This window comes from Aythya fuligula, chromosome 29 (genome assembly GCF_009819795.1).
Source record: "Aythya fuligula isolate bAytFul2 chromosome 29, bAytFul2.pri, whole genome shotgun sequence".
Lineage (NCBI taxonomy): Eukaryota > Metazoa > Chordata > Aves > Anseriformes > Anatidae > Aythya > Aythya fuligula.
The window spans coordinates 1,677,323-1,699,881 of record NC_045587.1 but is presented as its reverse complement, the minus strand read 5'-3'; the positions used below and the strand labels follow the sequence as shown (position 1 = coordinate 1,699,881).

The window sequence follows — 22,559 nt, the reverse complement described above, 5'->3', positions numbered from 1 at the left end:
CCCCGTGCACATCGCCCAGACCCTGCGGGACGGAGCCCTGGGGGTGCTCCCCGTTGCCCCCCACCCCCTTTGTACCCCAATATCTGCCCCCCCCCCCCCACAACCCACCCACCCCCACACGTTTATTTCCATGGGGCACTCGTAGAAATGGGCTGGGGACCCCCCCCCTTATTGGGGATCCCCCCCTTATTGGAGACCCCCTTATTGAGGACCCCCTTATTGGGGACCCCCATGGGGGGGGCCCCCTTATTGGGGACCCCCTTTCGGCAGCCTGGGGCCGTTCAGGGAGCCCCCCCCGGACTCTTTTAAGCCCTGGGGCCAGCCCCAGCATCACCTGATGCTGGGGGGGGGGCCACCAAGGAGGGCCCCCCCCCCCCCCCCCATGTTCCCATCCGGGCCCTCCCGGGGTGCAGACGTGGCGGGGGGGGGGGGGGGGGGGGCCCCCCCCCCTCTTCTGGAGCTCGAAGTGAGCTGGGAAATGTCCCCCCCCCACACTGCACAGACCCCACTGTGCCCCCCCCCCACCGCTGTCTTGGGGTGCAGGGACCCCCCCCAACATCCTGAACCCCTTTTTTTTTTGGGGGGGGCACATTTTCAAGGCTGGGGGGGGCTGGAGGGGGTCATGCTGGGTCCTGTCCCTCCTGATTTATTTTTTTTTTTGGGGGGGGGGGGTTTACTGTGCCCAGTTCCAGGACCCCCAGGATAGGATGGGGGCTACAAGCCCCCAGCTGCACCCCCCCCCCGGGATGGGGGAGCTCCCCAGGACCCCCAGGATGGGACATTTGGGGAGGGGGGGGGGGATTTCAGCCCCATGGGACCTTCAGGATGGGATGGGATAGGAATGGGGGGGGGGGGGATCAGCTCTGCAGGACCCCCAGGATGGGATGGGGGGGTCCGAACTCCTTAAGACCCCCAGGATGGGATCTTGGGGGTGGGGGTCTCACCCCCCCCCTTCCCCCACTACCAGGACTCAGCCCAAAGCCTGGAGGGGGGCGTCCAGAGGTGTGGGGGGGCCCCCTCCCCACCCCCTAGACCTCCCTTTACCCCCCTAACCCCCCCCATTACCCCCCTCAGCCCCCCAAATCCCCCTCTCATCCCCCCAAATCCCCTCCTCACCCCCCCAAACACCCCATCACCCCCCCAAACCCCTCTTTACCCCCCCCTTCACCTCCCATCACCCCCCCAAGCCCCCCATCACCCCCCCAAATCCCCCCCAACCCCCCCCAAACCCCCACTCACCCCCCCAAAACCCCTCCTCACCCCCTCAACCCCCCCTCTCACCCCCTCTCACCCCCCCTCTTTACCCCCTAACAACCCCTTTACCCCCCCAAACCCCCCATCACCCCCCCCAAATCCCTCCCTCAGCCCCCCAAACCCCCTCCTAATCCCCCCCCTTTACCCCCCTAACACCCCCTTTACCCCCCCAACCCCCCCCAACCCTCCCCTTTACCCCTCCAAATTCCCCCCTTTACCCCCCTACCCCCCCCATTTACCCCCCAACCCCCCCCTAATCCCCCTCTCATCCCCCAAATCCCCTCCTCACCCCCCCAAATCCCCCCTTTACCCCCCCAAACCACCCCCATCACCCCCCCCATCACCCCCAACCCCCCCCCCTTTACCCCCTCACCCCCCCCCCTCACCCCCTCCCCTCCCTCCCTCCCCCTCCCCTCCCCTCCCTGGCCGCCGGTGCCGTCCCGGAGGAGGGTCCGTGGGGGGGGGGGGGGTTGGGGGGGGGTGGGGGCCGTCCCCGGCTCGGGTTACAGGACCCGGGGGGGGGCCTCGGCGGGCCTTATAGGGGGCGGCGGGGGCCGTGCGGGCACTGCTCGGCCCGGTGCACGGTGAGGGGCCCCCGCCGCCGCCTCGCCATGCCCGGCCGCCTCGCAGCCTTCCTCCTCCTCCTCCTCTTCCTCCTCCTCGGGCTCGCCGCCGCTCAGGACCGGGACCTCCGTGAGTAGAGTGTGGGGGGGGGGGGGGGGGGGCAAAAAGGGGAAGGGAGGGGGGGAAAAAGGGGAAAAGGGGGACCCCCGCCCGCCGTCCGGGGTCGTATTGGGTCGGGGGGTGAGGGAGGGATGGAGTGGGGTAGGGGGGGTGGGGGGGGAGAGTTTGGGGTAGAGGGGGGTGAGGTGGGATGGGGGGGACGGTTTGGGGTTGGGGGGCCAGCGTGGGGTTGGAGGGGAGAGTTTGGGATAGAGGGGGGCTGAGTGGGATGGGGGGGGACTGAGTGGGATGGGGGGGACAGTTTAGGACAGAAGGGGATAGTGTGGGATGGGGGGGGCAGTTTGGGGTTGGGGGGGACACTGTAGGATGGGGGGGCAGTATGGGATAGACGGGGACAGTGTAGGATTGGGGAGCGTGAGTGGGATGGGGGGGACGGGACAGATTGGGATTTGGGGGACAGTTTGGGATTTGGGGGACAGGATAGGATGGGGGGGGCTGAGTGGGATGGGGGGGACAAGGTAGGATGGAGGGGACAGGGTAGGACTGGGGGGGACAGAGGGGGACAGTGTGGGATGGGGGGGACAGTTTGGGATTTTGGGGACAGGGTAGGATGGGGGGACAGTATGGGATAGAAAGGAACAGAGTGGGATGGGGGGGACCGGGACAGTATGGGATAGAGGGGGACAGGGTAGGATGGGGGGGGCTGAGTGGGATGGGGGGGACAGTTTAGGATGGGGGGGACTTTGTGGGATATGGGATGGAAGGGAAGGGGTGAGGACAGCGGGGGGGACAGCGTGGGACACGGGGGGACAGCGTGGCAGGGAGCAGGGCGGCGTGGGACACACGGGGGGGGAGTGTGAGGTGGGGGGGGCACACGGGGAGACAGCCCAGGATAAAGGGGGACAGCGTGGGATGGGGGGGGACAGCACGAGATAGAGGGGAAAGTGTGAGGATGGCGGGGGGGGGGCACTGGGGGACAGAGCAAAGAGAGTGGGGACAGCGTGGGACAGACGGGGAGGGGGTGAGGTGGGGGGGGGACAGCCCAGGATAATGGGGGGGGGCAGCGTGGGGAAGGTGTGAGGACAGAGGGGGGGGCGCATTAGGGGACAGTTTGGGACAGAAGGGGAAAGAGTGAGGATTTTTTTGGGGGGGCAGCTGGGGACATTGCGGGACACTGGGGGACAGAAGGGGAGTGTGGGGGGATGGGGGGGCAGTTTGGGACAGGGGGGGACAGCACAAGGAGAGTGGGGGTCGGGGGGGGCATAGCCTGGGTCAGAGGGGGACGATGTGGGACAAAGGGGGGGGGCGACAACGTGGGACATGGGGGGAAAGTCCGAGGGTAGGGGTGGGGGCAGCCTGGGACAGCGGGGGGGTGGCGTAAGGACAGGAGGATGGGGGGGGGATCGGTCTGAGAGAGTGAGGGGACAGCCTTTGGTGGGGGGGGACAGCATCGGGATCATGGGGGGGGTACAGGTGGGACCCGTGGGTGCCTGGGGACACCCCTTGGGTGATGGGGGGCAGCCTGGGGACAGGGGGGGCAGCCTGGGGACAGCAGGGTCCCGCTGGGGACACGGGGTCCCGTTGGGGTCACAGGGACCTGTTGGGGACGTGGGGGTTCAGTGTGGGACACTGGGGACCCTGGGGCCACCGGGGCACCTCATGGGGCCACCAGGGCGCTTTCCAAGGTCCCCGAGGCCACCAGGGCGCACCCCAGGGCCACCGGGGCACCTCCTGGGGTGCTTTTAGGGGACCCCGGAGCACCCCCGGGTCACCCTGGGGCACCTTTTAGGGGCGCTGGGGTGCCTTCTGGAGACCCTAGGGTGCAGCCTGGGGACATGGGGACACCTCCTGGGGACTTTGGGGCACCTCCTGGCCACCCTGGGTCCCTCCTGGGGTTCCTCCCGAATATCCTGGGGTACCTCTTGGGGACCCTGGGGCACCTTCTGGGGACTCTGGAATGTCTTTTGGGGACCCTTAGGTGCCTTTTGGGGACCCTGGGGCACCCCTGGGCACTCTGGGATGTCTTCTGGGGACCCTGGGGCACCTTCTGGGGACCCTGGGGTGCCTCTTGGGGACCCTTGGGTGCCTCTTGGGGACCCTTGGGCACCCCTGGGGACTCCAGGATATCTTTTGGGGACCCTGAGGTGCCTCTTGGGGACTCTGGAAAGTCTTTTGGGGACTCTGGGGCACCTCTTGGGGACCCTGGCTGCAGCCTGGGGACCCTGGGGTGCCTCTTGGGGACCCTGGGGCACCCCTGGGGACTCTGGGATGTCTTTTGGGGACCCTAAGGTGCCTCTTGGGGACCCTGGGGCACCTCTTGGGGACATCCAGGTGCCACCCAGGCTCCCTGGGAACACCGGGGGCCATCCCCACGTCCCACCGAGCGGGACGAGGGTCCGGGAGGGGACACGGGGACACCGAGCGCCACCGGGGTTTTTGGGATTTGGGGGGGGGGATTTCCCCGCTTCCCCGCACCAGGCTGGCACCCCCCTCGCTGCGCCGCCGCCTCGCTGCTTGGGGAGCCTTCATCCTCCTCCTCCTCCTCCTCCAGCAAGACGTGTGTGGGGAGGGGGGGGGGGGGGGGATAAGGGGGCGCGCGTGGTGCCCACAAATCATTTCGGAGGGAGGCACAGTGTGTGTGTGGGGGGGGATCCCCGTGCCACCACGGCGCAGGGGGGTGATGCCGTGCCCTCTCCCACCCCAAAACCTCCTCCCTCGCCCTCCTCCCCAACCCCTTACCCCCCCCCCCCACCCCCCCACCCACCCCCCAAATTTCCTCCCCATCCTCCTCGGCCCGCCGCAGCGGAGGCCGGCGGCGGCTGCGTGCAGGACGGGCAGAGCTACAGCGACAAGGACGTGTGGAAGCCGGAGCCCTGCCGCATCTGCGTCTGCGACACCGGCACCGTGCTGTGCGACGAGATCATCTGCGAGGAGCTGCGGGACTGCCCCAGCCCCGAGATCCCCTTCGGAGAGTGCTGCCCCATCTGCCCCGCCGAGCCCCCCGCCGCCACCGCCCGTAATTTATTTATTCCGACCCCTTCGCCCGATCAAATAAATAAATTACCCCGGCGCCACGCCGGCAGCACCCCCCACCCCCCCCCCCCCCGACACCCCACAGACCCCACACACCGCCCCCCCCCCCCCCCCCACCATGGGGACGTGCGGTGGGGAAAAGGCAACTGGGGCCCGGCCCCTCCGAGACGCCCCCCGGGTGGAAAAAGGCCCGATCCGGGAAAAAATGACCCCTCTGGGGCCTTTATTAGCACCTTTGGGGCATTTATTTGTCCCTTTTTGGCCTTTATTTGCCCTTTTCGGCTCTTTATTTGCCCCTTTTTGGCCATTACTTGCCACTTTTTAGCCCTTTATTTGCCCCCTTTTAGGCCTTCACTTGCCCCTTTTGGCCCTTTATTTGCCATTTTTTGGCCTTCATTTGCCCCTTTTGGATCTTAATTTGCCCCTTTTAGCCCTTTATTTGCCCCTTTTTAGCCCTTTATTTGCCACTTCTGGGCCTTCATTTGCCCCTTTTTGGCCCTTTTTGTCCATTTTGCCCCTATTTGTCCATTTTCAGCCCTTATTTGCCCCTTTTGGGTCTTTTTCTTGCCCCTTTTGGGCCTTTTTTCCCCCCGTTTTTTGTCTTTTTTCCCCCCTTACGCCTTTCTCTCCCCTTTTGCCTTTCCTCCCTCTTCACCATTTTTGCCCACTTTCAGCCCTTTTTCCCCCTTTTAGCCTCTTCTTTGCCCCATTTTACCTTTTTTTTTGCCCACTTTTTGCCCCCCTTTTTCCCTCTTTTCTCCCCCTTTTCCCTCTTTTTTCCCCTTTTCCCCTCTTTTGCCCTCTTTTTGCCCCCTTCTCGCCTGTTTGCCCCTCTTCATCATTCTTTAGCCATTTTCATCCTACTTTGCCCCTTTTTGCCCTTTTTTCCCCTTTTTTACCTCTTTTTTCTTAATATGCACTTTTTCCTTTTTGTCATTTTTTAGCCTTTTTTGCACCTGTTTCTCCTCTTTTTTCACCATTTTATGCCTTTTTTTCCCCTTCTTCCCCCTTTTTGGCCCCATTTTTGGCACCTTCCCCCCTCCCTTTGGCCCTTTTTCGCCCCTTTTTGCCCATTTTCCACCTGGGCTTTTTGCTAAGCCCCACTCCAAGCGTGTCCCGAGGGGAGGTCGCAGCCCCTGACCCCGGGGCTGGGATTTGGGATTTTTTTTTTTTTTCCCTTGTTTAATTTGGGTTTGGCCGCAACCTCAACCCGCGGCGGGGGGGGGGGACAAAATGAAACAAAAATGCCAATATTGTGGCTGCCCCAAATCACCGATTATTCACCCCAAACCACCACATTTCCACCCTGGGTCCTGCGGAAGGCCGATGGCCCCGTATCCCTGAGCACCCCCAAGCCCCGCTGCCCCCCCCCCCCCCAGCACCCCAAAAACCCCAAAGTTGCCTTTTTTAACCCTTTCCTGACCCCCCATCATTGGGGGGGGGTGAAGGGTTGAGTGCCCCCCACTCCCCAAACCGCGTGGCCCCGCTTCCGCGTGCTTCGCCGCCCCGCTTTGGGGGAGCCCCCCCACAAATTCCAGTGCCCCCCAGTTTGGCCACGCAGCCCCCCCCAGCATCACGCCCCCCCCCCCCAGCTGCAGATGGATTCACTCACCCCCCCTCCCCCCAAAAAAACCCTCCCTGCTCTAATTTCTCTTTATTTTTTTTTGCCTTTCCAACAGGACAACCTGGCCCCAAGGTGAGGCTGGTTTCCCCCCCCCCCCCCCCAGTACTTCCAGCATAATCCCAGTTTCCAAGGATTTTCACCCAAAATGAGCTGGGGGGGGGGGGGGGAGAAAGGAGGGAGGGCATCCACATGGGGCTCCAGTTTTGTCACCTCCTGGGGGGCTTCATCACCTCCTGGGGGGGTCCATGACAGTGTGGGGAGGGGGACAGAGATTTTTTTTGGGGGGGGGGCTCAATGGGTTCCCCCCCCCCCCCCCAATCTCACCCCCTGCTTTGCCTTGCAGGGACAGAAAGGTGAACCCGGCGATATCAAAGATGTAAGTTCTGGCCGTTTTGGGGGGAAATCCCCCAAAATGGGGGGGCTCTGTCATCGTGGGGGGGGGGGATTTGGGGTCCCCACGTGCTCCTCTCTCACCCCACCCTTTTATTTCTCTCCCCCCCCCCCCCCCCCAGGTTGTAGGACCCCGAGGGCCTCCGGGACCGCAGGTGGGAACGCGTTGGGCGCATTGCTGGAATATTTGTGGGAGGGGGGGCAGGAATTTGGGGAGGGCGGGGGGGCACATTTTGTGTGTGGGGGGGGGTGCACGGGGACAAACTGACCCCCCCCCACCTCTACAGGGCCCGGCAGGCGAGCAGGGACAGCGAGGGGACCGCGGCGAGAAAGGGGAGAAGGTGAGCGCACCCCCAAAATATGGGGGGGGGGGGAATAAAAATCCCCCCCCCCACCTGCACCCATGGGTGCTGCAGAGAAGCCCCGTGCGTTTTTTGGGGTACCAAGGGGCTTTTTATGTGTGTCCCCCCCCCTTCAGGGTGCTCCCGGCCCCCGCGGCAGGGATGGAGAACCTGGGACCCCCGGCAACCCCGGCCCCCCCGGCCCCCCCGGACCTCCCGGCCCCCCTGGACTCGGTGGGGTGAGTATGTGTCAGATGGGGATTTTGGGGTGAAAAGAGATGTTTTTGGGGCAGGCGGCGTTGCTCAGCCCCCCCCCAATTTTACAGAACTTCGCGGCTCAGATGGCGGGCGGCTTCGACGAGAAGGCTGGCGGCGCGCAGATGGGCGTCATGCAGGGACCCATGGTAAGCCCCCCCCCCAAAAAAAACAGCCCCCCCCACAAAAAAAATACAAACCAGACCCCCCCCAATAAAATAAACAAAGGGGGTCCCCCCAAAAAATCAGCGGACCCCCAAAAACACCTCCCCAAGCACCCCTGGGGGGGGTCTCATCCCCGCAGACCCCACTGTGGGGCCACCCTTTTTTTTTTTTGGGGGGGGGGGCACCCCCTGCTTCATCAGGCAGGGAGGGGGTGATGGTGGTCGCCCCCCCCCCCCCAATGACACCGGTGTTCGTTGTCTCTCCCCACAGGGCCCCATGGGACCCCGCGGCCCCCCTGGCCCCACCGGCGCTCCCGTAAGTACCCCCCCCCCCCCCCAAAAAAAATGTCTGGGGAGGGGTGGGGGCTCTGGGTGGCTGCTCCACCGCCCCCCCCCCCCTCCTGATGCCACCCCCTCTGTCCCCCCCCCCCCCACAGGGTCCCCAAGGATTTCAAGGCAACCCCGGCGAGCCTGGCGAACCCGGCGCTGCTGTGAGTGTCCCTCCCCCGCACCCCTTTGTCCCCCGCCTTGGGGACGTGCCAACCCCCCCCCTAAAAAAAAAAAGCCCCCCCCCTGCTCACCCCCCTCTTCTCCATCTCTTTTAGGGTCCGATGGGTCCCCGGGGACCTCCGGGACCTCCTGGGAAACCCGGTGACGACGTGAGTGTCCCCCCCCCCTGCTGGCAGTGGCTGAGCACGGGCAGCTCGGTGCACCAGTGCCCCCCCCTTTGTGCCCCCCCCCCCTTGTGCCAAACTTTTTATTTTTAATTTTTTTTAATTAATCTCGCAGGGCGAGACAGGCAAACCCGGCAAATCCGGCGAACGTGGCCCCCCCGGCCCCCAGGTGAGGCAGCACCGGGATGGATCCGGGCTCAGTGCCCCCCCCCCTTTTTTTTTATACCCCCCCTTTTTTTTTTATGCCCCCCCATTTATTTTTTTATCCCCCCCCCTTTTTTTTTTTTATGCCCCCAACCCTCCTCCTCCTCCCCACAGGGTGCTCGCGGCTTCCCCGGGACCCCCGGTCTGCCCGGAGTGAAAGGACACCGTGTGAGTGCCCCCCCCCCCAGAAAAAAAAAAAAAAAGCACCCTGGGTGCCCCCCTTTTGGGTGACCCCCCCTCAACCTTCTTGCCCCCCCCCATCCACCCCCCCCCCCAGGGTTACCCCGGCTTGGACGGTGCCAAAGGCGAGGCAGGAGCCCCCGGAGCCAAGGTGAGCGCGACCCCCACGGCCTCGGGGTGTGCCCCCCCCCCATTTTTTTTTGCCCCCCCCAGGCTCATTTTCTTCTCCCCCCCCCCCCACAGGGCGAATCCGGCTCCCCCGGCGAGAACGGCTCCCCCGGCCCCATGGTGAGCATCGGGGTTGGGATGTGGGGAAACTGAGGCACGGGGGAGGTGGGGAGGGTGGAGGGGGGGCTGTTTGTGTGCCCCCCCCCCCCCAATAAACCCAACCTGACGCCGTGTGCCCCCCCCCCCAGGGTCCCCGCGGGCTGCCAGGAGAGCGAGGACGTCCCGGCCCCTCCGGCGCTGCGGTGAGTGCGAGACCCCCCCGGTGACCCCCCCACCCCGGTGACCCCCCCCCAATGGGGCAGGGGGCTTCAGGGGGGGGGTGTGGGGTGCCCTGAACCCCCCCCCGTGACCCCCCCGCTGCCGTTTCCCCCCAGGGTGCTCGCGGCAACGACGGTCTCCCCGGCCCCGCTGGCCCCCCCGTAAGTACAGGGCTTTTTGCCCCCCCCACTGGACCCCAAATCCTTTTGGGGTCCCTTGGGTGCCCCCCCCCAATAGGGGCAGCCCCCCACACACTTTTCTTCCGCCCCCCAGGGACCCGTTGGCCCGGCCGGAGCCCCCGGCTTCCCCGGCGCCCCCGGCTCCAAGGTAAGGGCTGAGCGCAGGGGGGGGGTGCGGGGAGGGAAGGGGAGGGGGAAACTGAGGCACGGCCGCCCCAAATCCCCCCCCCCTCACCTCCGTGGCCCCCCCCCCCCCCCGTGTCCTGTCCCCCCCCCCCGCAGGGTGAAGCGGGTCCCACCGGCGCACGAGGTCCCGAGGGTGCCCAAGGTCCCCGCGGCGAATCCGGCACCCCCGGCTCCCCTGGCCCCGCCGGCGCCCCCGTAAGTGCCCCCAGGGGATTTTTGGGGACTTTTCCCCCCCCCCCCCCCCCCCTTGGTGGCTTGACTCCCCTGTGTGCCCCCCACCCTCAGCCTGGGAGCTGTGGGGCTGGGGGCACACCCGGGGGGGTCAGGGGGGGGCTCTGCTGGAGGTGGGGAAACTGAGGCACGGGGGGCGCTGACTGCTCCGTCCCGTAGGGCAACCCCGGCACCGACGGCATCCCCGGAGCCAAGGGCTCGGCGGTGAGTGGGGGACGGGGACAGGGACAGGGGGACATGTGGGGACGTTGGGGTCATCGGGATGAGGGGGACGGGGGGGTGTGGGAGGGGGCTGGGGGGTGATGGGAGGGGTTGGGGGGGTGATGGGGAGATGATGGGGGGGTTGTGGGGGGTGTGGAGGTGTATGTGGGGGCATTGGGGGGTGTGGGGACACTGGGGGGCATGGGGACACTGGGAGATATGGGGACACTGGTGGGTATGGGGATACTGGGAGATATGGGGACACTGGGGGACATAGGGACACTGGGGGGCATGGGGACATTTTGGGATATGGGGACACTGGGGGGCGTGGGGACACTGGGGGGCATGGGGATACTGGGGGGCATGGGGATACTGGGGGGCATGGGGATACTGGGGGACATGGGGATACTGGGAGATATGGGGACACTGGGGGTATATGGGGACACTGGGGGGGCATGGGGAAACTGGGAGATATGGGGACACTGGGGGATGTGGGGATAGTGGGAGATAATGGGGACATTGGGGGGCGTGGGGACACTGGGGGACATGGGGTGCTGGGTGGTATGGGGACACTGGGAGATATGGGGACACTGGGGGGACATGGGGACACTGGGAGATATGAGGATCCTGGGAACATGGGGACATTATGGGGTGTGGGGACACTGGGGGATGTGGGATGGCTGTTGTGGGGTCCTGGAGGACACGGGGTGGGGGGGACACACGAGATGCTGGGGGCCGCGCTGTCGGACGCAGAGGACGCAGGTTCCTGGGGACGTGGGGGCGCACGGGGCCGTGCCGTGTCCCCGTCCCCCCCCCCGTGACGGTCACCGGCTGCCCGCAGGGTGCCCCGGGCATCGCGGGCGCTCCAGGCTTCCCCGGCCCCCGCGGCCCCCCCGGACCCCAAGGTGCCACCGGCCCACTGGGACCCAAGGGACAGACGGTAAGAGCCCCCCCTGACCCCCTCCGAACCCCCCCCAAACCCCCCCCAGAGCCCCCCAAGACGGACCTGGCTGTGGCCCCGCCCATTGCCAAAATGGCCCCGCCCACTGTCAGATGGCCCCGCCCACTCCGCCCCAGGCTCCTCCCCCTTTTTTAGGATCTGTCCCCATTCTTGGACCCACTTTTGGGTGCTCCCTGACCCCCCCCCCCCCAAACATCCTCGGGTCGCCCCCAGGGGACCTGAATGTGGTCCCCAGAGGGGGGGGACGGGGACAGGGATGGGGATGGAAATGGGATGGGAATGGGGTGGAAATGGGGAGGGGGAGGGAATGGGGTGGGAATGGGATTGGGAATGGGATGGGGTTGGAAACTGGGATGGAAATGGGGAGGGGGTGGGGATGGGGTGGGAATGGGGTGGGAATGGGATTGGGAATGGGATTGGGGATGGAAGCTGGGATGGAAATGGGGAGGGGGTGGGAATGGGATGGGGATGGGGGTGGGTACAGGGGCAAGGTAAGAAGATGAGTGTGGGGGGGAGGAAAAGGATGGGGACAGGGATGACAATAGGGACAGGCACAGGGATGAGGACAAGGGGTTGAGGTTGGGGTCAGGAATGAGGAATGGGGACAGGAAATGGGGACAGGGATGGGGTGGGGGACAGGGATGAAGATGGGGACAGGAAAAGGGATTGGGACAGGGCTGGGGATGGGGACAGGGCTCAGGACATGGGGACAGGGACAGGGGACACCAATTAGGGTGGGGACAGGAATAGGGATGGAGGCAGGGGTGCAGGTGGGGATGGGGTGGGGGACAGATGGGGTGGGGACAAAGGTGGAGAGGGGGTGAGGATGGGGACAGGGCCAGGGAAGGGGACAGGAAAGGGGATGGGAAACAGGATGGGGACAGGAATGGGGACAGGAAATGGGATGGGGACAGGGATGCAGATGAAGGTGGGGACAGGGCTGGGGCCAGGGATGCAGATTGGGATGGGAATGGGGTCAGGGATGGGGGGGGGGACAGGGATGGAGATGGGGACGCAGATAGGGACAGGGACCCATATAGGGACAGGGACGGGGACAGAAAAGGGGCCGAGGACAGGGTCGGGGACAGGAACCCCGACGGGAACAGCACCGAGCCCCCCGTCGCCCCCCACCCTCTCTCTCCCCAGGGCGAACCCGGCATCGCGGGCTTCAAAGGCGAGCAAGGACCCAAGGGCGAGACGGTGAGTTTTGGGGAGGGGGGGGGGGACACACAAACACAAATCCAGCCCCCACCCCGCTGGAGACCCCGCTGCGGCGAGCCACCCGGCTCGGCTAATGAACCTCTTCCCCTAACGAGGCCCCTCGAGGGGCAGCGTCCCCCCCCCTTCCCCTCTTCTCCCATAAAGGGGGGGGGGGGGGAACAATAGGGGCTGTGTTACCGCGCCGTGCCCCCCCCTCGTCCCCGGGGGCCGGGGACATTCCCCCGTCGCTTCATTAAGCAGCCTCAATGCACGGGGCCGGATCCCCGCCGGGGGGCCGCTGAGCCCCGGCGCCGTCGTGACACGCGGGTCGGGTGTTTGGGGAATTGGGGGGGGGGGTCTACGGGTTGTCCCCCCCCAACCCTTTTCCCATCCCAAATCGCTGTTTTTTTTTTGACCCGTTTTGCTCCTCTTCCTCAGGGCCCCGCAGGACCCCAAGGTGCCCCCGGGCCGGCTGGGGAGGAAGGCAAGAGAGGAGCCCGTGGGGAACCCGGTGCTGCCGGCCCCGTGGGCCCCCCCGGAGAAAGGGTGCGTGGCCCCCACCCCTCGGCGAGATGCTGCCCCCCCCCAACCCCAAAAAAACCCTCATTTTACCTTCGTTCCTCTCCTTTTTCCGTAGGGTGCTCCCGGCAACCGCGGCTTCCCCGGGCAAGACGGGCTGGCTGGACCCAAGGTGGGACGTCGGGGTTATGGGGTGGGGGGGGTCCTGGGGGTGTTGCCCACCCCCTGAGCCCCCAAACCTCACCCCTGTGGTCCCCCCCCCCCCCCCCCAACCCTACACAGGGTGCTCCGGGTGAACGCGGCCCCGCTGGCCTCGCTGGTCCCAAGGGTGCCACCGGTGACCCCGGGCGTCCCGGAGAGCCCGGGCTGCCCGGAGCAAGGGTAAGAGCTTGGGGGGGGGGAGACACATCCTGAACCCCCCCTGGGGTGGGGGCGGCTGGGGGGGGGGATAAGGGCTGGGGCTACTCCTGGTGGATGGGGGGGACGCGGATGGGGCAGGGGGATGGAGGGGATGGGGGGGGGGGCTGCAAGGAGGCTCCTGGTGGGGGGGTCAGGAGCTTTGGGGTTGGTTAAAGGGAATTTGAGGTTGGTTAAGGGGCATTTGGGGTTGGTTAAGGGGCATTTGGGTTGGGTAAAGGGCATTTGGGGTTGTTTAAGGGGCATTTGGGGTTGATCACAGGGCATTTGGGGTTGGTTACAGGGCATTTGGGGTTGTTTAAGGGGCATTTGGGGTTGTTTAAGGGGCATTTGGGGTTGTTTAAGGGGCATTTGGGGTTGATCACAGGGCATTTGGGGTTGGTTACAGGGCATTTGGGGTTGGTTAAGGGGCATTTGGGTTGGTCACAGGGCATTTGGGGTTGGTTAAGGGGCACTTGGGGTTGGTTCAAGGGAATTTGGGGTTTGTTAAGGGTCGTTTGGGGTTGGTTAAGGGGCATTTGGGTTGGGTAAAGGGCATTCGGGTTAGTTAAAGTGCATTTTGGGTTGGTCAAAGTCCATTTGTGCTGATTAAGGGGCGTTTGGGGTTGGTTAAGAAACATTTGGGGATGTTTCAGGAGCTTTTGGGTTGGCTAAAGAGTATTTGGGGTTGGTTGAAGTGCCTTTGGGGTTGGTTCACGGGAGCACTTGGGGTTATCCAAGACGCTCTTGGGCATTAAGGTGCTCAGTGGGGTTGGTTCAGCTCCTGTTGGGATGCCCTTTGGTGTTAGCTGAGATGCTTTTGGGGTTAGTAAAGATGCTGTGGGGTTGGTTGAGGTGCTCTTTGGGGTTGGTTAAGGTGCTGTTTGGGGCTGGTTAAGGTGCACCTCGGGGCTAGTTAAGGTGCATTTGGGGTTAAGGTGCTCTTTGGGGTGAGGTTGGGTGCATTTGGGATTAGTCACGGGGCTCTTTGGGCTCCTGGGCTCTTTGGGGTTTGCCACGACGCTCCTTGGGGCTACCTAAAACACTCGGGGCTTAGCCGGGAAGCATTTGGGGTCACCAAAGCTGCCCTTTGGGGGGGGTCCGCAGCCCCCTGTGCCCCCCAGGTGAGCCCCATCCCCATCCCAACAGCCTTCCCCACTGTGTTTGGGTGGGATGGGGTTCTCGGTGTCCCCCCCCCCTGCCCGGGCACCACCTGCTGCAGCCCCCCCAATTTTGCTTCCCCAGGGTCTCACCGGCCGCCCCGGCGATGCTGGACCTCAAGGCAAAGTCGGCCCCACCGTAAGTGATGCTCCACGGGGCGGGGGTCTCGAGGTTAAGGGGGGGGGGGGATGCCGTGACCCCACACTGACGTCCCCCCCTCCTTGCAGGGCTCTCCCGGCGAGGACGGTCGCCCCGGCCCACCCGGCCCTCAGGGTGCCCGTGGGCAGCCCGGCGTGATGGGTTTCCCCGGTCCCAAAGGCGCTAACGTAAGTTTTGGGGCATTTTCTGGTGTTTTCTGCCCCAAAAAAATGGGGTTGTGAAGACCAAGGCCCCCCCCCGTCACCGCCACCCCTCTCCTCCCTTTAGGGTGAGCCTGGAAAAGCTGGCGAAAAAGGGTTGCCCGGTGCCCCGGGGCTGCGGGTGAGTTGGTTTTGCTGCCCCCCCCCCTCCCCAAAACCTCTCCTGGGGGCTTCTTCAGCTGAAACAGCCCCTGGGGGGGGAAACTGAGGCACGGGACGGAGCTGAGCTTGTGGGGGGGGGTCTCCTCCGCAGGGTCTTCCTGGCAAGGATGGTGAGACAGGAGCTGCCGGCCCCCCCGGACCTGCTGTGAGTGTCACCAGCGTCTTATTTTGGGGACAAAAGCCTGCCTGAAACACGGGGCTGGGGGTCGTAGCCCCCCCCCACCCTCCCCAGATCTGGGCACCCCCCACGTGTTGGGGATCTGGGGTGGGCGAGACCCCCGGGGGTCGGGGTGCAGGGATTTTGCCCCACGCTTCGCTGTGATTTCGGGTTTTCCCACAAATTTTGGGGTGGGCGAAGGGCTGCGAAGCCCCCCCCCCTCCCGTCTGAATCCCTGGGGGGGGTTCGGGGCCGTCACCGCCCTCCTTCCCTAGGGTCCCGCTGGTGAGAGAGGAGAGCAAGGAGCCCCCGGTCCCTCCGGCTTCCAGGTGAGTGGGGGGCACACGGGGGGGGGCATCAGGGTGCTGGGGTGGGGGTGATGCTCATGGACACCCCCCTAACCCCACTTCTTGCCCCCCCCAGGGGCTGCCCGGCCCACCAGGTCCCCCCGGAGAGAGCGGCAAACCCGGAGACCAGGTGAGACCCCCTCCCTCCTTCCCTCCTCCCCATCGCCCCCCCGGCTGCGCATGGGGGCTCAGCACCCCCGGACCCCCCCAGTGCTGACCCCCGGCTCTTCCCCCATCCCCGCAGGGTGTTCCCGGAGAAGCCGGTGCCCCCGGTCTCGTCGGTCCCAGAGTAAGTATCGCTCCTGGATTGGGTTTGGGACCCCTCTCTCTGTCCCATGGGGAGGGTCTTGGGGGGGCAACGGGCAGAATCCGTCCTCCCCCACCCAATGCTCCTCCAGTCCCGGTGGCTCAGCCTCCACCGCAGCGCATCCCCAGTCTTCCCAGTACACCCCAGTCCCCTCCAGGACGGATGCTCTGCCCTCTGACGTCCTTACCGAGGACCCCACGACCCCCACCGTGGCCTCCTTTTTCTAACGCTGTCCCCCCCCCCCACGCCAGGGCGAACGCGGCTTCCCTGGTGAGCGCGGCTCCCCCGGCGCACAAGGGCTGCAGGGTCCCCGCGGGCTCCCCGGCACGCCAGGCACCGACGGACCCAAGGTGGGTGACGAGGGGACCCGCTGGGAGGGGGCTCGGTGCCCCCCCCGCGGATCCGTGCCGCCGTGAGCACCCTGATGACCCCAAATCTGCTCCTGCTCTAGGGTGCAACCGGCCCGGCCGGCCCCAACGGCGCCCAAGGACCCCCAGGGCTGCAGGGAATGCCCGGAGAGAGAGGAGCAGCTGGCATCGCCGGCCCCAAGGGTGACCGGGTAGGTGACACGTCCCGTGGGTGACCCCATGGGTGTCCCCGGGGGTGTCCCCAAGGGTGTCGGGGCTCGGCTCGGCTCATGGCACCTCCGTCTCGCCCCGCAGGGAGACGTCGGCGAGAAGGGTCCCGAGGGAGCTCCAGGGAAGGACGGCGCACGCGTAAGTGGGACAGGGACACGGTGAAAGCGGCCACCCAAGGGTGCTGGTGGGGGCCACGTCCTCATTTTTCTCTCTCCTGTAGGGTCTGACCGGTCCCATCGGCCCCCCCGGCCCCGCTGGCCCCAACGGCGAGAAGGTGAGAGCCCGGCCAGCCCCACGGCTGCACCGAGACGCCCCCACGGTGCTCCCCGGGGAGATGCCACCAACGCCCCCACCTCTCCATCCTCTCTTTTCCAGGGTGAATCCGGCCCCCCCGGTCCATCTGGCGCTGCCGGTGCCCGCGGTGCCCCCGTAAGTGCGACACCCACAGCCCCCAAGGGTGCTGGCGGTGACACCGCTGGCCGCGCTCCCCCCATCCCCACCGTTAACCCCGGCATCTGTCCCCAATAGGGCGAGCGTGGCGAGCCCGGTGCCCCCGGTCCTGCTGGATTTGCCGGCCCCCCGGTGAGTATTTAGCCCTGTCCCCCCCCCGGCACGCATCCAGCATCCTCTCCCCGCTCACGGCAGCCGCTTTTCCCCCCCCCCTCGGTGCAGGGCGCCGACGGACAACCCGGTGCCAAAGGCGAGCAAGGAGAGCCCGGGCAGAAGGGTGACGCTGGCGCTCCCGGTCCCCAAGGTCCCTCGGGTGCTCCCGGCCCCCAGGTGGGTACAGCCCCCAAATGGGGGCAGACCCCGCACCACGAAATTTGGGGCAGACCCCGCACCATGAAATTTGGGGCATGGCCTCGACACGGCCCCGCTGCGGGCGTCGCAGCCCCCCCAAGGAGCGTTTCCAACCCTCTTTTCTCTCCTCCCCAGGGTCCCACTGGTGTAACTGGTCCCAAAGGAGCCCGCGGTGCTCAGGGTCCCCCCGTGAGTATCGGGGGGGTGGGCAGGGGGCTGGGGAAGGGGCAGCCCCGGGATGTCACATCTCAGCCACCTTCTTCCTCTCCTTCCCCAGGGAGCCACCGGATTCCCCGGAGCCGCCGGCCGCGTGGGACCACCCGGCCCTAATGTGAGTCGGGGGGTGTCTGGGGTCGCCCCCACCCAGGGTTCGGGTGCCTCCTGCCCCCTGCCAGGCGGAGGGGACGGCGCATCCCCGCGGGGGCTCTGGGACTCCAGGCTGCTCGTGGCCATTCCTCAGCCCCTAAAAAGGGATTTTTCTCAGGGTTTTGAGGCTCGGGAGCAGAGCCAGACCCCGAGCAGCACCGGGATGTGGGCGATGAAGGTGGAGAAGCCTCCTCTGTTTGCACCAACCTTGTTTTCCTCCCCCGCAGGGTAACCCAGGCCCCCCTGGCCCCCCTGGCTCTGCTGGCAAAGATGGTCCCAAGGGTGCTCGTGGCGACGCCGGTCCCCCGGGCCGTGCCGGAGACCCTGGGCTCCAAGGCCCTGCTGGCCCCCCTGGCGAGAAAGGCGAACCCGGAGAGGACGGCCCTGCGGTGAGCTTTTTGGAGGGGGGGGGACACCTCTCTCCGTGCTCCCCCGGCTGCGTGGTGCCATCCCACAGGGTCTGAGCCCCCCCCTCTGCCTCCCCGCAGGGTCCCGACGGTCCCCCCGGTCCCCAAGGCTTGGCAGGACAGCGCGGCATCGTCGGTCTGCCCGGACAGCGCGGCGAGAGAGGCTTCCCCGGGCTGCCAGGGCCATCAGTGAGTCAAATTTGGGGGCTGTGAACCCTCACTGGGGGGTGAAACGCGGGGGCTGCAGCACCCCGGGCACGTCTCGGGGCCACCAGCCCCCTCGGTGCTGCCCGAGCACCCTGGGGTCTCCGTGTCCGGGTGCTGGGTGGGGTTGTGCAGGGCCGGCTTCTCCCCACCAGGAGCCGCTGGTGCAAGCCCTGAAGAAGGGACGGGGAAATATCAGGGCTGGGTGGATGCAGCGGGGTCTGGGAGCCTCAAAATAAACCCGTCGGTGGGTGAAGGCTGCGCCAGGGTCTCTCCCATTCACATGCTTTTTTCCCCTTGTTTAGGGCGAACCCGGAAAGCAAGGAGCACCCGGCTCTGCGGGCGACCGAGGCCCCCCCGGCCCCGTGGGTCCCCCCGGTCTCACTGGACCTGCTGGCGAGCCTGGGCGTGAGGTAGGCGAACCCCTCCTTGGGGAAAAAAAATAGGGAAGCGGATCGGTGCCTCCAGCTACGGCTGAACCAGGCATTGCTGAGCATCCCAGGCATAACTCAGCTCCTGGAGCTCTCGGGCACCTTTCCACCAGCATTTTTTTTGCCTCGAAAGGCGACTTGGTGCTCATCCCAGGGTGCTAATTTCTCCTCTTCTCCTCCCAGGGCAACCCCGGTGCTGATGGCCCCCCAGGCAGAGACGGCGCAGCCGGCGTGAAGGTGAGTTTGCTGCAGGCTCCCACCTTGGTGCTTGCTCTCCGTGCCCCAAAAAGCCCCAAGTTTGGCACGGATCTGAGCCCAAAAAGCCCAAGTTTGGCACGGATCTGAGCCCAAAAAGCCCAAGTTTGGCACGGATCTGAGCACCCCGCTGTCTGCACGCAGGGCGATCGCGGCGAGACCGGCCCCGTGGGTGCCCCCGGCGCTCCCGGTGCCCCTGGCGCTCCCGGCCCCGTTGGTCCCACCGGCAAACAAGGAGACAGAGGCGAGACGGTGAGTGCCAGGGCTCGTTGGGTTTAAGGTCTCGATATGGGAGCTGGTAGACACCCCATGCACAGATCAAGCAAGCAAATGACAGCAGCTCCCCGGGAGCAATTAGCTGCTTGGAGTAATTGGGAGAGCCAGGCGGTGCCGTTAGGGGCTGCTGCTAATTCAGCAGTGCCTCGAGAGCTGTTTGCATCTCGGAGCATCTTCCCAAGGAGCTATCGGTGCCCAGAGCCCCCTCAGAGCAAGCCTGGGGAGCTGTAAGCAGGCAAAATCTGCCGGGGCATCTGCAGGGCTCCTTCCATGCTCCCATGCTCCGGCTGAGCGTATTTAAAGCTGTCGTTAAGCCCCATTAAGACTTTTTTTTCACTGTCACAGATGCCAGCAGGGCTGGGAACAGGAGTGTGGTGCCTGGGGCTGGTTCAGACGCCCCCCCAAACCCCCATAATCCCGGCCCCGAGGCTGTGGGTGTTTCGGGGTGCTGGCACCTCTTGGCACGACCCCCGTCCCGACTCCTTTTGACTCCCTTTTTTCTCCCCGCAGGGTGCACAAGGGCCCATGGGTCCCTCCGGTCCTGCAGGCGCTCGAGGCATGCCGGTGAGTGGTGCTGTGCCTGCTGGCACGTCCCGTGTGTGAAACATGGGGTCCTGGGTGCCTTGGGCAGGGGTCTGCCACCCCAAGCCTGATGTGGCCCCTTCCCCGCTCACAGGGTCCCCAAGGGCCTCGTGGTGACAAAGGTGAGACTGGAGAGGCTGGAGAGAGAGGGCTGAAGGGCCACCGCGGCTTCACCGGACTGCAGGGTCTTCCCGGCCCCCCTGTAAGTTGTTTTTGGGGTCTCAGCGCTGAGCCCAGCCGCAGGATGCGGCTCCTTTGGGGGGTCTCTGCGGGCACCGAGGGACCCCCGAGCCCACCCGAAGGCTTTGCTGGGGCTGAGCCTGCTGCAGCCGCCCACCCTCGCTTCTTCCACAGGGTCCTTCTGGAGACCAAGGCGCTGCTGGTCCTGCTGGTCCCTCCGGCCCCAGAGTAAGTCCTGACGGTGCCATTTGGGGTGGCGAGAGGCCAAGGAGCTCCCAACGCCCCCCCCCGGGCACCTCCAGCCTCGAGCCCCCACCGAGAGCTCACGGCTCCACACCCTTCCCTTTGCTCCTTCACTGACCTGACCCCTCGAATTCGGGGCTCTCTCCTAGGGTCCCCCCGGCCCCGTCGGCCCCTCCGGCAAAGACGGCTCCAACGGCATGCCCGGCCCCATCGGCCCCCCCGGCCCCCGCGGACGGAGCGGCGAACCCGGCCCTGCGGTGAGATCCTGCGTCAGGAGGCAGGGCACGGGGTCCGGCTGGCTGAGCAGCCCCTCACGATGGTTTCTTCTTCTTCCCGTAGGGTCCTCCTGGAAATCCCGGCCCCCCCCGGTCCCCCCGGCCCTCCCGGCACCGGTATCGACATGTCAGCTTTCGCCGGCCTGGGTCAGACGGAGAAAGGCCCCGACCCCATCCGCTACATGCGGGCGGACGAGGCCGCCGGCGGGCTGCGGCAGCACGACGTCGAGGTGGACGCCACCCTCAAGTCCCTCAACAACCAGATCGAGAGCATCCGCAGCCCCGAGGGCTCCAAGAAGAACCCGGCCAGGACCTGCCGCGACATCAAGCTCTGCCACCCCGACTGGAAGAGCGGTACGAGGCACCGCCGCCTCCCCTCTCCCTGCTTTCCTCCCCAGCCCCTGGCACCCAAAAGCAGCCTTGGGGTTCCTCGCCCCGACCCCCCCGAGCCCCCTTAGCGAGCTGTTTGTGCCCCCCTTGTGCTGCAGGAGACTACTGGATCGACCCGAACCAGGGCTGCACCCTGGATGCCATCAAGGTTTTCTGCAACATGGAGACGGGCGAGACCTGCGTCTACCCGACCCCCAGCAGCATCCCCAAAAAGAACTGGTGGAGCAGCAAGACCAAAGACAAGAAGCACGTCTGGTTCGCAGAGACCATCAACGGCGGCTTCCACGTAAGTGGGAGGCCTGCCTGGGGGGTGAATTCCACGCGGGACGCCCTCCTTGGGGTCGTCTCGGTGGATGTGGTGGGAAGCAGGTGGGTTAGGGCTGTTAGAGGAAGGAGCAGCTGGGTTAGGATGAGCTTGAATGTGTGGAGTCGGGTCAATTTGGCTCCGCAAATCAAAGATTTGTTGTTTTGTGTTTTTGGCAAAGATTTTGCAGCCATCTGGGAGCACAAAACTCGGCGGTCCCTTCCCAGGGGTGGCTGGAAATAACCCGCCGTGATGATGCCCGCGGGTTTTGACCTCTCTTTCCTCTTCCTTGCAGTTCAGCTACGGCGATGAGAGCCTTTCCCCCACCACCGCCAGCATCCAGCTGACCTTCCTCCGCCTGCTGTCCACCGAGGGCTCCCAGAACGTCACCTACCACTGCAAGAACAGCATCGCCTACATGGACGAGGAGACGGGCAACCTGAAGAAAGCCCTCCTCATCCAGGGCTCCAACGACGTGGAGATCAGGGCCGAGGGCAACAGCAGGTTCACCTACAGCGTCCTGGAGGACGGCTGCACGGTAAGGCGGTGGGGACGGAGTTGGGGGGCTGCGGTCGGACCCCCGAGGCTGCCCGGTGGTTCGGATGGCCCCGGAGCAGCTGACGGCATCCCTGCTTCTCGTTCCGTCCCCAGAAACACACTGGCAAATGGGGCAAGACAGTCATCGAGTACCGGTCGCAGAAGACCTCGCGCCTGCCCATTGTAGATATTGCACCTATGGACATTGGTGGCGCCGAGCAGGAGTTTGGCGTGGATATCGGCCCCGTCTGCTTCTTGTAAAAAGGATTGTTTTATTTGTGTGTTTGTTCGTTGGTTGTTTTGGTTTGTTGTTTTTTTTTGTTGTTTTTTTTTTTTAAAAAAAAAAGAAATCCAGCCCAATACAGTAAAAGAAAACCAATCCCACCCCAAGGACCCGTCCTTCCCAATCACTCCAACGACTTCTGCACTGAATGGCTGGCACGACCCTCGGTCCTCGCGCTTGGGACCACCGCCTCCCTCCAGCGCCGTCACGGGGCAGACTGCGACATAAAACCACGGGCTTATTTATTTATTGCCTTCCTGGAAGGCCTATTTTTTAGGTCGGGTGGAGGTGGGAATCTAACTGGCATGTACGACGGCCCCTCCCCGCCAAAGGGATCTGGCAAATGCAGGTATCACGAATCCCCCCCGCCCCAGCCCCTTCCCTCCCCCCTGTGTATCACCAGCAGGAGTGCTAATGTATAATACAACACAAATGGTGCTATTCTTGTAAAACAAGTCTGTATTTTTTAACATCAAGTTGATATAAAAAAAAAAAAAAAACTTTTGGTGGAAAGTCAAGTGGATGTGCGCGGTGTTTTTTCCTCTCGCCCACGGTGTTGGCTGCGGTCTAACCCCTGCCCTTCCCCTCTTTTGGGGCCATTCAGGGTTTAGGGTCAAATCTCAAACTCTCTGGGTTGAGAATACCTCATATAAAGGGGGAAAAAAATAAAATAATGACACAAAACCTTCAAAAAAGGAAGGGAAAAATGCTTTAAGTGATAAATCTCAAAAGCACCAGGCATGAACACAGCAGCTGGGTTTATGGGGTTTGCTCATCCCCCTGCACCCCAAA

General features: G+C 64.9%; 1 protein-coding gene across 1 annotated transcript; it reads left to right on the top strand.

Annotated features, from left to right (window-relative positions):
• Window positions 1-1,829: 1,829 nt before the first annotated feature.
• COL2A1 (collagen type II alpha 1 chain) lies at window positions 1,830-21,789 on the top strand. Its single transcript, XM_032204917.1, is given in 55 exon segments — window positions 1,830-1,947; window positions 4,742-4,954; window positions 6,651-6,667; window positions 6,939-6,971; window positions 7,108-7,140; window positions 7,273-7,326; window positions 7,464-7,565; window positions 7,653-7,730; window positions 8,017-8,061; window positions 8,183-8,236; window positions 8,351-8,404; window positions 8,535-8,588; window positions 8,738-8,791; window positions 8,901-8,954; window positions 9,047-9,091; window positions 9,220-9,273; window positions 9,406-9,450; window positions 9,563-9,616; window positions 9,751-9,849; window positions 10,045-10,089; window positions 10,928-11,026; window positions 12,194-12,247; window positions 12,686-12,793; window positions 12,885-12,938; window positions 13,049-13,147; window positions 14,408-14,461; window positions 14,551-14,649; window positions 14,750-14,803; window positions 14,936-14,989; window positions 15,277-15,330; window positions 15,425-15,478; window positions 15,593-15,637; window positions 15,907-16,005; window positions 16,107-16,214; window positions 16,318-16,371; window positions 16,454-16,507; window positions 16,609-16,662; window positions 16,762-16,815; window positions 16,906-17,013; window positions 17,170-17,223; window positions 17,312-17,365; window positions 17,628-17,789; window positions 17,889-17,996; window positions 18,317-18,424; window positions 18,626-18,679; window positions 18,842-18,949; window positions 19,484-19,537; window positions 19,650-19,757; window positions 19,910-19,963; window positions 20,128-20,235; window positions 20,318-20,338; window positions 20,340-20,607; window positions 20,742-20,929; window positions 21,243-21,485; window positions 21,599-21,789. Coding segments are annotated over 55 exon segments (4,467 nt in total). The 5' UTR covers window positions 1,830-1,865; the 3' UTR covers window positions 21,746-21,789.
• Window positions 21,790-22,559: the final 770 nt, after the last annotated feature.